Source organism: Petromyzon marinus, chromosome 65 (genome assembly GCF_048934315.1).
Source record: "Petromyzon marinus isolate PM22_M1 ecotype Great Lakes invasive population chromosome 65, UKy_Petmar_22M1.pri1.0, whole genome shotgun sequence".
In the NCBI taxonomy this organism is placed as follows: Eukaryota; Metazoa; Chordata; class Hyperoartia; order Petromyzontiformes; family Petromyzontidae; genus Petromyzon; species Petromyzon marinus.
In genome coordinates this window covers 6,441,828-6,454,547 of record NC_133731.1, presented here as the reverse complement: position 1 = coordinate 6,454,547, position 12,720 = coordinate 6,441,828, and the positions used below count along the sequence as shown (strand labels likewise).

The 12,720-nt window shown below is 59.8% G+C and overlaps 1 protein-coding gene across 9 annotated transcripts in view; it reads right to left on the bottom strand.

Annotated features, from left to right (window-relative positions):
* Positions 1 to 5,716: 5,716 nt before the first annotated feature.
* The window catches only part of LOC116956407 (SH3 and multiple ankyrin repeat domains protein 2-like), a 181,867-nt gene continuing 174,863 nt past the window's right edge, over positions 5,717 to 12,720 (bottom strand). For all 9 annotated transcript variants that reach the window (XM_076054306.1, XM_076054305.1, XM_076054308.1 and 6 more), the window contains 5 exons: positions 11,220 to 11,567; positions 9,895 to 10,074; positions 9,087 to 9,328; positions 7,299 to 7,466; positions 5,717 to 7,067 (listed from right to left, as the gene is read on the bottom strand). In XM_076054306.1, coding sequence (XP_075910421.1) covers positions 6,488 to 7,067; positions 7,299 to 7,466; positions 9,087 to 9,328; positions 9,895 to 10,074; positions 11,220 to 11,567 — 1,518 coding nt within the window. In that variant the 3' untranslated portion in view covers positions 5,717 to 6,487. The remainder of the gene's footprint in view (positions 7,068 to 7,298; positions 7,467 to 9,086; positions 9,329 to 9,894; positions 10,075 to 11,219; positions 11,568 to 12,720) is intronic.

Here is a 12,720-nt window from a genome sequence, read left to right as displayed (position 1 = left end):
TTGTTTGATTTTGTTTCTAACTTACGTGACTTTACCGAAAGGACCACAGAGTATGGCTTTGTAACATGTTTTTTGCAGAGTAGCTAACGTTTTGCGCCATGCGCGCGCGCGCGCTCGAGATTGAGAGGTCGAATCGGCGGGAAGACGCCCGGCTTGGGCTGTGTGTCCGGAGAGCCGCAGTGGAAATAAAAACGACTCTCGCCTCGGGGTTCACCTCTGCGCGCGAAACGCGCCAAGACGAGACGAAAGCGTGAACACGCAAGTTGCATCTTACGCGGGAAAACTGAAGTCGCCCCATAATCGCCACAGCGTGAGATGCAACATCGCATCGGCGCGAGGAGATTGTGTCGCTGCAACCCCGCGCCAGGAAGGGCATGGAAACGGCATCCTCCTCCACCCCCTCCTCCTCCTCCACCCCCTCCTCCTCTACCTCCTCCACCCCCTCCTCCTCCTCCACCCCCTACTCCTCCTCCACCCCCTACTCCTCCACCCCCTCCACCCCCTCCTCCTCCACCCCCTCCACCCTCCTCCACCCTCCTCCACCCCCTCCTCCTCCACCTCCTCGCTACCCAGTTCTACACATCCTCCTCCTCGTCTTATTAAATCATTTGTTGGGTACCTCCTCCAAGAGGCCTGCTAGTACGGCCCGTAAGGATGATCGCAGCACAACAACTAAACAAAACTCAACAAAACAAAACTCAACAAAACTAAACTCAACAAAACAAAACTAAAACTCAACAAAACTCAACAAAAACAAAACTCAACAAAACTAAAACTCAACAAAAACAAAACTCAACAAAACAAAACTCAACAAAACTAAAACTCAACAAAACTAAACAAGACTCAACAAAACTAAAACTCAACAAAGCTAAAACTCAACAAAACTAAAACTCAACAAAACTCAACAAAACTAAAACTCAACAAAACTCAACAGACACCGCCGCACGCGGCGCACACGACCGCCGGTTTAGTGTCAGCCGCGTGAATCTCGGGGGGTTGTGCGTGCCGAACTGGCTTCACGTGCGTCAAGTCGTCGTGTCAGCACCGCACAAGTATTTCGAGCTTTCCAATGCCACCCCCCGTGGGGGGGGAGGGGGTCCGGGTTCGATCTATCTGCGCTGACGCGGTGTAGAGGGGGTATTTCTTTTTTTTTTGCGGGGGGGGAGGTCAACGTAACGACGAATTCATCGACAGCGAGCAGAGCGTGAACCGAGAAGCGTGAAATCGGCGAGCCTCGGCCTGACCGACCTGGGTGGGGGGTTCAGCCCCCGCCCGTCGAGAGAGAGAGAGAGGAGAGAGAGAGAAAGATAGCGACCCGAATCAAAGCGAGCATCAGGGAAGGGGCCTTTGTCGACAGATTAAGAAGAAAAAGTGGACGACTGCGGCCCGCTTAAATCGGCGGAAGGGTACGACACCTCTTTAAAGTATCGGTTAACAACAATCGCTCGTCGACGAGGTTTGACGAGGTTTGACCCATCCGGCTGGTGGACTCCAACGTACAGGGATGGCATTCTATATCTCTTTGGTGATCTCCACAATGAATTGCCTCTCTCCGCCCCCCCCCCCCCCCAAAAAAAAACACTTTTGTTCCTTTGCATATTCATTGATGTTTTAATTAAACCCTTACTTAATTTTTTCTTAGATAATTAAATGGGGGGAGGGCGGGTGGGGTCACGAGACCTCTGGACCACCCGCCCTGCACAGTTAACCTCGTTGTCAACGACGGCGCTGCGGAGTGCCATACACGCAGAGTTTACGAAGAGGTTTTGAAAGTCATAGTTGTGGAGATGAAGGCTGACAAGGCGATGAGTGAATCCGAACAAACGCTCTCTCTCTCTTAGATTTGTTTAGATTTAATAAACATTTTAACATAAGTATATATTTATTTATTTTTGAAGCACGGACAACGAATGTTTCTGTAGCTTGCCGATCCCGTGCCCCAATACTGGACGCGCGTGAAAAAAACAAAGAGCTTCACAGCTCATTGGATTTCTTCCCGCGGTCTAAATTTGGGATTCTGACTCCGAACTTCTCTACGGCATGGACGTTCTCTTTGCTCTCCGATCGACGATTGACTCTCGAGAGCTTCGTTGTCTCCACAGTGGAGAGATGTTAACCACCTCGCCTGGTACGCAGGAGGTCGTGGGTTCGATCCTGACAACGACGCCTGCCACTGCTGTATATTTGGAGATTGCATTTTCTCTCTCCACGTGGAGAGATGTTAACAACCTCGCCTGGTAAGCAGGAGGCCGTGGGTTCGATCCCGACCCTGACGATGCCTGTTGTATATTTGGAGTTTGCGTGTCTCTCTCATCATCATCAGGGTGGCTATGAGATGTTAACTACCTCGCCTGGTATACAGGCGGTCGTGGGTTCGACCCCGACGCCTGCTGTATATTTGGAGTCTGCGTGTCTCTCTCTCTCTGTCCCCGTGGTCGCGTGGATTTTTCTCCGGGTCCTCCAGATTTTCCCTCCGCATGTAGAATGAACGTCACCACGCGTTTAAGAGTATCTGGCCGCTGTAAATGTCCACGCGATGACGACGAGGCCACTTTGTTGGGCTACCATTTGTGACAGCCGGGTCCGCTTGTGAAATAAAATTGCTGCATAGCTCGGTAGGGCATTACCTCTCAAAATTAAAAAAAAGAAATGTTTATGGTTTTACAGTTAATAAGCACACGCGCGCACATACGTAGCGGGGCACAACCCGCGATCGCAATCGGAAGAGCTGCTTTACGGACAGCAGCAGCAGCAGCGGCAGCAGCGGCAGCGCAACCCGCGAAAAGCCTGCTCAGGACAGACTCGTTATCATTCACATCTGGGCCCACTCACTCGAGTCACCACCGTCCGTAGCAACGTGACTGACCGGGTGGGGGGAGGGGGGGGGGGATGAGGAATAGCGAAGAGTCGGTGAGAACGGGAGAACCTCAACCCGCCGTTTGTGACCAGCGGTTCTTCACCTGGGGTGCGAGGCATGGACACATTTTATCTTTTAAGGTAAATCATGGAAAACACAGAAATTACGCACGGGCAACGCGAGCAGCGACCCACTTTGTTTCATCAAACGATGGAGAACCAAAGGGGGGTCCAAAGGCTGCAGCGAAGGTGAAGAACCGCTGGTCTAGAAGCATCATCCAGCAGTATCCCACTGTCTTGTGTGACGACGACGACGACGATGCTGACGACGATGCATTTATGAACATTTTACCTTTTTTTACGATTGAGAACGAAAATGCGTGCGCCGCAGCAGCAAGGCTGCGGTAAAGGTTAAGAACCGTTGCCTTGTGACGAACGCTGTGTAGGGGCGGTGGTGTATGGTGGTGTGGGGGGGGGGGTGGGTAACGTGATCATGCGCGTTGTTGCGTGTTGCCGTGAGATTAACGATACAAATAATTTGATTTATTTCCGCCCCCCGCCCCCCCCCCCAACTGCCACATCCGTGCCGTGGCGGTGACGTCGTCGCCCAACGCCGTGGCTCCGGTTGCTTTTTCCACTGCCCGTTTTGCCGTGCCGAGCCGGCACCGGATCCGGAACCAAACTGGCGCTACGCGCGCTGGCTTTCCACGCGAGACATCCGCTGGTGTATGTTTGTGTTTTGCCTACCTGCTTGCCTGCTGCCTTGGCCCCATCTTGATCAATCCGACTCGTATAATAACACATTTATTATTGATGAAATTTTAACGCGTTCATATTTAGCAACTTGCTTCACCCGTTTTTCCCTATTTCGCACTGCCACCGTTTTTTTTGTTACTGTATTATTTGCTTACTCTTTGGTTCTTTCGGTAAAGTAACGTAGGTGAAAAAATGAATAAATTTTTTAAATAAAATTTGAAATAAATATTTTACTTTTTATTTTATTTTTCTACCTACGTGACTTTACCGAAAGAACCAAAGAGTATGGATCCTTGCAGTCACGAAAACTTCAAATCTAGAAAGTATTATTTGCTGTTTGTAACGTGCTGACCAGCTGCCCCCCCACCACTATTGGACGTCTTAATGAGCTCATTGGATTCCTCGGGCGAGGCCTAACGCTGGTCGGTAGGGCACAAGGGCACGGCATCACCGCGTCATCCTTACCCGCATCGCGGCTTGTACGGGTCTCTGCGCGAGTCTATGGGTCTCTGCGCGAGTCTATGGGTCTCTGTGTGAGTCGATGGGTCTATGCGCGAGTCTATGGGTCTCTGTGCGAGTCTATGGGTCTCTGTGTGAGTCTGTGGGTCTCTGTGCGAGTCTATGGGTCTCTGTGCGAGTCTATGGGTCTCTGTGTGAGTCGATGGGTCTATGCGCGAGTCTATGGGTCTCTGTGAGGGTCTATGGGTCTCTGTGTGAGTCTGTGGGTCTCTGTGTGAGTCTATGTGTCTCTGTGCGAGTCTATGGGTCTCTGCGCGAGTCTTTGGGTCTCTGTGCGAATCTATGGGTCTCTGTGCGAGTCTATGGGTCTCTGTGCGAGTCTATGGGTCTCTGCGCGAGTCTATGGGTCTCTGTGCGAGTCTACGGGTCTCTGTGTGAGTCTATGAGTCTCTGTGTGAGTCGATGTCTTTACGTTGAACTTCTTTCACACCGTACGTAGCCAACCGCGCTAATCGGAGGTGCGGGGGAAGTCGGTACTCAGCGAGGACAAGGGAGCTCGCCGCCGTCTCCTCCGTGCGTCTCCGCGATTCGTTCATTTGCGCGTCACCGGGCACGGCTCTGCTCCCGCAGTGGAAAAACAAAACCTGGCACCTCCCGAGCCACGCCGGGCTGGCTCGGCGTGGCTCGGCGTGGCAGGATTCGCGTCAGTGGGGAGGTGGGGGGGGGGGGGGGAGAAAAATAACTACGAGTGGAAGAACCGTGAACACATTGTGCCATCCAACGGTGATTCGCCGACACGCCGCGCGGAACCAAACCGGAATAGAAGCGTTACCAAACTGGAACGGAACCAAACCGGAACAGAACCAAACCGGAACGGAACCAAACCGGAACAGAACCAAACCGGAACAGAACCAAACCGGAACAGAACCAAACCGGAACGGAACCAAACCGGAACGGAACCAAACCGGAACGGAACCAAACCGGAACAGAACCAAAACCATACCGGAACGGAAGCAACCCGGTTTGGAACCAAAACCGAACGGGACCGGAATCGAATCGGAACAGAAACGGAACGGGAGCTCCAAAAGAAAAACCAAAAACAGAGAGAGGGGAACGTTCGCGCGTCGCGTGTCAGGGCCCCCCCGCGACAGCCCCCCGCAGCGCGTGTTACATTCAACGACCACGTGACATTCATGTATCTGTGAAGCACAACGATCCGCCGCGCGCCGCTCGCAGCCGTGCCGCCACCGCCGTTCGAGGGGTCTGGCCAAGTCACGGTTTCAAGAAAACCCGAAACAAACCTCAAGTTTGCCGAATGCTTAACACTTCTCTTCGGACCGAAAAATCAGCGGCGGCGGCGGCGGCGCCGGCGGCTTTTATCCTTTCCCGCGATACAAAAATAACCTGCAGGATTAGCGACTCGCCAACGCTTCCCCCCCCACACACCCACCCCTCCCACCCCCCGCCACGTTCCAGAAGTCCGCGCGTGCCGGAAACGCTCCCAGCGACCCCTGAAGCGGAACGTCCCAACGCCGACGCGAGATCGGTCAGCGCCTCGCTCTGCCCAACTCCTACAGGCACCACACGCGCATCCCCGTCCCTCGCCTCCTCCCCTCGCCACCTCCCCCTCCCTCCCTACCGCCCCCTCCTCCCCCCCCCCCCCATCTATGCGGTGCCGCCTCCCATCTCTACGCGATCCGCCAACTCCCGAGCGCCGTGGCCCCGCATCGCGCGTCAAGCGAACGGAAGCCGGGCGGACTCCTCTCGCTCGCTTACCGCTGCTAGAAGACTCGAGGGTGGGGGGGAGGGTGGGGGGGAGGGTGGGGGGTGCGGGGGGCGGGGTTAGCCCTGAGCCTGACCCTAACACTGACACCAAATCTCAGCCTCCCCTGCCATATACAACAACACTCTCCCCCAAGTCGACCCTACATGAGCTCCTCTCATTGTTTCAGGAGTCGCAAGGGGGGGGTGGGGGGGAGAGGGGGTGGAGTCACGAGGGCCACGAGGTTTAGGCCACGACCGGAGGCCAGTTGGGTTGAATCCGAGCGGCCAAATCGTCAGACGTGTGGACTCTGGGGTCAACGCCGCGCCGAACCGCGGTCGCCGGCCGGGAGCGGCATCGCCGACTTCGCGCTTGCGGCGATGCCGCGGGGAAGGGGAGGGACGCGGCGCCTCTCCCCTTGAAGGGCCGTGGCTCTAAATGCACTTGGATTTGATCGTCATCGAAACGAGTGGGGAAGGGGGGAGAGGGGGGAGCTGTAAACAAGAGTGGCGCGCCAGCCTCCCGCGCGGCGCTCTCACGAGCGGCGCGCCGTCGACGCGCCGCGGCCACCCGCTGCAGGAGGGGGGGGGGGGGAAACGTCCGATCTCCGAGAGGCGTCTTGGACCGCTCCCCCCCGCCCGTCCGCCGCCTCGGTCATCTCTCGAGCAGCCGCCGCAGCGCCCGCTCGATGTTCATGCGGTGGCCGACGCGCGTCACGCCCAGCTCCAGCAGGTCGTCCTTGCGTAGCGCCGGCAGGTGCGAGCCGTCGATCTCGTTGTGCAGGAAGCGCTCGCGGTGCTCGCCGAGGTTGAGCGCCTCGAGCCAGTCGGCGACGTCGTGCTTCGACCACAGGTGCAGCGGCTTGCCGGCGAGCGCCGGCCCGCGGGGCGGCGAGCCCGGCGAGGCCGGCGAGGCCGGCGAGGCCGGCGAGCGCGGCCGGGGGGAGCCGGGGCGGCCCTCGCCGCGGACGTCGAGGGGCGACAGCAGCGACGCCGGCCGCTCGTCCGACGGGAAGCCGGCGGGGGACGCGCGCCGGGAGCCGCCCGCCGACGCCGAGGCGCCGGCGCGGTCGTCGCCGGAGGAGAAGAGGCTCGGAGAGCGGCGCAGGAGCGGGCGGTCGGGGCCGTGCGGCGTCGAGGCCCCCGCGGGGCCCGGGCGGCCCTTGAGCGAGGCGTGCACCACCGGGCGGCTGGAGCCGGGCCGCACCGTGAAGGTGACGCCCTCGCCGCCAAACCTGCCGGGGGGAAGAGGGGGGGGAGGGGGGAGGGGTTTGGTCGTCGTCGATGGAAACCGAAGATTCGTCGGTTCATGCTCTCTACTACACCACCTCTGTCACCTCCCCGTGTCCCCCCCCCACCTCGCCCCGTGTCCCCCCCCCACCTCCCCACACCCCCCCCACCTCCCCACACTCCCCCACACCCCCCCACCTCCCCACACCCCACCTCCCCACACCCCCCCCCCTCACCTCCCCGTGTATCCCTGCGTGGGACCGTTGCGCTCCGTCATCTGCTGGAGCCGCGAGCTCAGCTCGTTGATGACGCTGGCGCGAGCGTCCGCGTGGCCGGGCGCCGGCAGCAGCCCCGGGGAGGACATCGCGGGCCCCGCCGTCGCCTCCACGCCCCACAGCCGGCTCCTGCGGCCGCCACCGCCAGCCGCCGGCGCCGGGACGGGGGCGGGCGGGCGGGCGGGCGGGCGGGCGGGTGAGGCACAGGAGGGGGAGGCACAGGAGGGTGAGGCACAGGAGGGGAGGCACAGGAGGCGAGGCACAGGAGGGGAGGCACAGGAGGAGAGGCACAGGAGGGCAGGCGGGGCACAGGAGGGGAGGCACAGGAGGGCGAGGCACAGGAGGGGAGGCACAGGAGGAGAGGCACAGGAGGGGAGGCACAGGAGGGCGAGGCACAGGAGGGGAGGCACAGGAGGAGAGGCACAGGAGGGGAGGCACAGGAGGGCGAGGCACAGGAGGGGGGGCACAGGAGGGGAGGCACAGGAGGGCGAGGCACAGGAGGGGAGGCACAGGAGGGGGGGCACAGGAGGGGGGGCACAGGAGGGCGTTAGGCGACGCGCAACGCTCGACCGCCACCGCACCAAATTCGATGAACTTGGCACCGTTCCGGAGCCGACGATTTGGGTTCCCGGCTGGGGCCATCAACTCGCCACATTCGAGAATCCAGTTTCATTCACAGCCGAAACTGTGGCTCTCTATGCGAGTCTGAGGTTCTCTATGCGAGTCTACGGGTCTCTGTGCGAGTCTATGGAACTCTATGCGTGTCTATGGGCCTCTGAGAGTTTATGGCACTCTGTGTGAGTCCAAGGCTATCCCTGTGAGTCTACGGCTCTCTATGCGAGTCTACGGGTCTCTATGCGAGTCTACAGGTCTCTATGCGAGTCTACGGCGCTCTCTGCGAGTCGATGGGTCTCTGCGTAAGTCGTCGGCGACCCGGCTCAGATCATCCGCTCGCCACACTCGAGAACGCCGTTTGATAATTACGGGCCAACGTTTCGGACCACAGCCCCTTTTCATGGCACGTAGAGAAAAGGCTCACTTACCACAACGTCACCCATCATCTATTTTCTTTCCCTCCCTATTAAACGATACTCGGCGGGCCACGTATGTCTGCAGACACGGCGGCGTTACGGTTTGTTTTTGCTGCTGTACGCTGTGCTTGTGTGCAACTCAGCAGCAGCAGCAGTGTTTAGCTTGTTGTCCTCCCCGGACCTCCAAACAGCACGGTTGGCTACGTCAAAGGATGCGCTTCTGCGGCCGTCTGGAACGCTCTTCCCTTCCGGTACTAGGAAGCCCGCCGGGAGCTGTGGGCGCTTGCGAATCATCGTTCTCGACAACTGCTTCTCTGGCACGTCGTTAGTGGTCCTTCCCCCACGCCTCCGGTTGGCGCGCTCTCGTCTGCCTTCCGACGATCACACTTTGGGATTTTCATCGCCCGCCCAGGCCGCCGCCGCCGCCGCTGCCCCTTTCCCGCACAAGCGATGGCCTCACATCGGCGACGACCGAATCGAGGGAAAAAGCTCCCGGAGAGAAGCTACCCACACCCCCACCCCCCCCCCCCGACCCGCCCCACCCCGGGGCGGCGCGCATGGCGAAACGTTGGACGGCCGCCAGCAGAGCCGGCCGCGATGGCGCGACCAATCAACATGAAAGGGGCGGGTAGAGAGAGAGAGAGAGAAGAGACAGAATTCAAGAACAAAAAGCAACAAAAAAAGCAAGCCGTGGCGATCCGCGGCGGCGGCGACGCACCTGGAGTTCGGAGCGAGCGGTGCGAGCACAGGGTCCCAGGGAGACCTGACGATGCCCGTGAACATGGGCGGAAGAGGTGGCGGAGGTGGCGGTGGAGGAGGAGGAGGAGGTGGCGGCGGCGGCGGCGGCGGCGGCGCTTGCTCCGTCTGCTGCTGCTGCTGGAAAGCCCCGGGGCTGGAGGGAGCGTCGTCCGCGCTCCTCCTGACGCCCACTTCCGCGTAGAGGCCGCCCGATGACGTCGCCTGCGATTGGTCGAAGCCACGCGGCGTGCCGGGTGACGGCCGAGCAGGAGGAGGGAGGGGGGGAGGGGCGTGTTACGACGGGGGTGACCGTCGTCCTCTAAGCGGGCGAGTGGACGAGCGAGCGAGCGGGCGAGCGAGTCATCGAGCGAGTTGGCGAATGAACGAATGAGTGAGCGAAATAGTAAGCAGACGGATGAGCGAGCGAGCGAATCGTTAAGGCGAGGAGTGACCAAAGTGAGTGAGCAAGCGAGGGGGCAAGGAGCGAGCATCTTGAGTGGGGGCGAACAGGCGGATGGGCGAGCAAGTGAGTGCACGAGCAAGGAGCGAGCGAGCGAACGAGCGCGAGCCGCACGGTTAGGTCGTGGCGAGGTCGCGGTGAGATCGCGGCGAGGTCACCGTGAGGGTCGCGGCGAGGTCACGGTGAGATCGCGGCGAGGTCACGTGGGGCCGCGGCAAGGTCACGTGAGGGTCGCGGCGAGGTCACGGTCAGGTCGCGGCGAGGTCAAGCGAGGCGACGGCGAGGGTCGCGGCGAGGCGGCGCCGAGGTCGCGGCGAGGGTCGCTCGCCTTGAGCTTGGGCTTGGGCGGCACGGGCGGCTTGTCCGCCAGGAGGGGCTGAGCGTCGGCGTGCGACGCGCAGCCGTCGGGCCCCTCGGAGACGCCGACGCCCTCCGACGAGACGGTGGAGATGCTCGACACGGTGGACACGGTGCTGGTCGTCTCCAGGTGGTGGTCGCTGCAGCTGCCCTGCGGCAGTCGCGGCGACGGGCAAAGGGGGCGGGGCGGTGGTCACTCGCACGCCCGCCCGCTCGCTCGCCCGCTGTCGCCCACTCGTTCACACACTCGCTCGCTGTCGCCCACTCGCTCGCTGTCGCCCACTCGTTAACACACTCGCTCGCACACTCGTTCACACACTCGCTCGCTATCGCCCACTCGCTCGCTGTCGCCCACTCGTTCACACACTCGCTCGCTGTCGCCCACTCGCTCGCTGTCGCCCACTCGTTCACACACTCGCTCGCACACTCGTTCACACACTCGCTTGCTGTCGCCCACTCGCTCGCTGTCGCCCACTCGTTCACACACTCGCTCGCTGTCGCCCACTCGCTCGCTGTCGCCCACTCGTTCACACACTCGCCTGCCCACTCGCTCACACACTCGCACGCTCGCCGTCGCCCACTCGTTCACACACTCGCTTGCACACTCGTTCACACACTCGCTTGCTGTCGCCCACTCGCTCGCTGTCGCCCACTCGTTCACACACTCGCCTGCCCACTCGCTCACACACTCGCACGCTCGCCGTCGCCCACTCATTGCTGGGCCCGCTCACTCAAAATGCCCGCCTCTGTCTCCCCGACTCGCTCAGCGACTCGCTCACTCACTCCGGTCAGTTGTTGACTCGCTACGCTGCTTCACTCTGTAGCTCGCCCACCTGCCCGCTCGCTTGTTCACTCACTCCGCGAGCCCTTCCTCCACGTAACCAGAAGGGGCTGTACTTGTGCCTTTAAGCACGCAGTGGTATTAGCCAGGGCCGCCAGCGGGAAAAGGGGGAGGTTTCAAACTCGAATCTCTGCAAATGAGCAGCAGCAAAACTATTAAAACAATCTTTGTTTGCTTAACCAGGTAAGACCCACTGAGCTATGTAGCGGCTCATCGTCACGTGGATATTTATAGCAGTAACCAAATGACTCTTGAACGTGCGATGTCGATTCTAATTGCGGAGGGGAGAAAACGGAGGACCCAGAGGAAAATCCACGCGACCACGGGGAGGGAGAGAGACGCGCAAACTTCAAATGTACAACAGGCGTCAGGGGTCGGGATCGAACCCACGACCTCTCGCATACCAGGCGAGGTAGTCAACATCCCACGGCCGCTGCGGCCGGCGAGCGACCCACCTCCACGCCCGAGTCCGTGTTGGCGTCGCCGGTTTCGCCCGCGCTCTGCGGGGCGGCTGCCGCGAGCTCCAGCTCGAGCTCTTTGGCCGCGGCGTCGCACGCCTCCTCCATCTTGTCGCCCCGCCCCTCCGCCATCTTGTCGCCCCGCCCCTCCGCCATCTTGTCGCCCCGCCCCTCCGCCATCTTGTCGCCCCGCCCCTCCTCCATCTTGTCGCCCAGCCACTCCTCCGTCTTGTCGCCCCGCCCCTCCGCCGGCGTGCCGCCGCCGCCGCCGTCCGGCGCCGCCGGCTCGGCCTCGTCGTCCGCCGCGATCGTCGCGTCATCGCCGACGTCGTCACCGGGTTTGTCCTGCGGATGCGAAATCGCACGCGGGAGTTGGCGAGGCCGACGGGCCCGGTGGGTAGCGGCCCGGCGGTCGGTCGGGGGGGGGGGGTGGGGGGGGTGGGGGGGGGCGCTCGCCGCTCGTTGCGGAGGCTCGCGCGGTTCGAGACCCGGCGGCCGCCCCGGTTCACGCCGTCGTTTTTTTGTTGTTGTCGTTTTGCCTCCGATACCCCGACATCGACGCCGCAGGGCTCGGCGAGGGTTGGGCTCAACTGCGCGGTGCGCGCGGGGAAGATCCCCGCGACGTCACTCGCAAGCGCAGCGCCGCCAGCCGCGTGCCGATCGGCGGTCACGGCCGACACTTTCGTCACGTACATGTAAACGTAAACGTACGCATGCGTACGTGTGCGGAACTTCTTTCGCGCCGCACGATCCTGACCGTGCCGTCGCACCGCGTACCGACGTCAGCCGGTAAGCGGCCTCTAACCGCTTAGGTTTCCCAATCGTTGAATAATTGTACAATGTTAACAACTGCGCAGGGTTTAACACGTAGGCTTTCAGTTTAACACGTAGGCTTTCGCGACCAATATTATTCTAATTAGAGAATCCATTGAAATTGAGAGGAACAAGAATAACTTTAATCGCTCTGACAGCTACCGGCTTAGTGCGGCCTGGAAGCGTATTATTAAATAATACACATTACATTTTGATTTAAAGAATTACTAATCTACAACTCATTACTAATCATAACCAATGACTGATTACTAATCGATTATATAATTACAATACCCCCCCCCTCCGCCTCTAATCACTGCACCTGATATGAGTTAAGTGATGACGTCACCCTGCTGCTCTATATAAAACCGGGAGCAAGCGAGGGCTTTACCATTCTGGCGAATTGCCCGATGATGCTGGATGTAATTACGAGCGAAACGTCACGGTACTCAAATTTTAAATTATGTTGATTCACTCTTCAACACACCGGTGGGCTAAAGTAGTGAACTATTTGTCCTTTGCTGTTTGGCCGTGTCGGGTGGTGGAGGGTTACGACACATTTATAAATAACGCGATCTAACCCAAAAACCTTTATTATGAACTACACAGGGTTTGATGAAACAAATAAAGTTGTGCTTTCGTTGCCCCGTGCCATGTCTGCTCTAGACGCACGCTCGCTGCACGT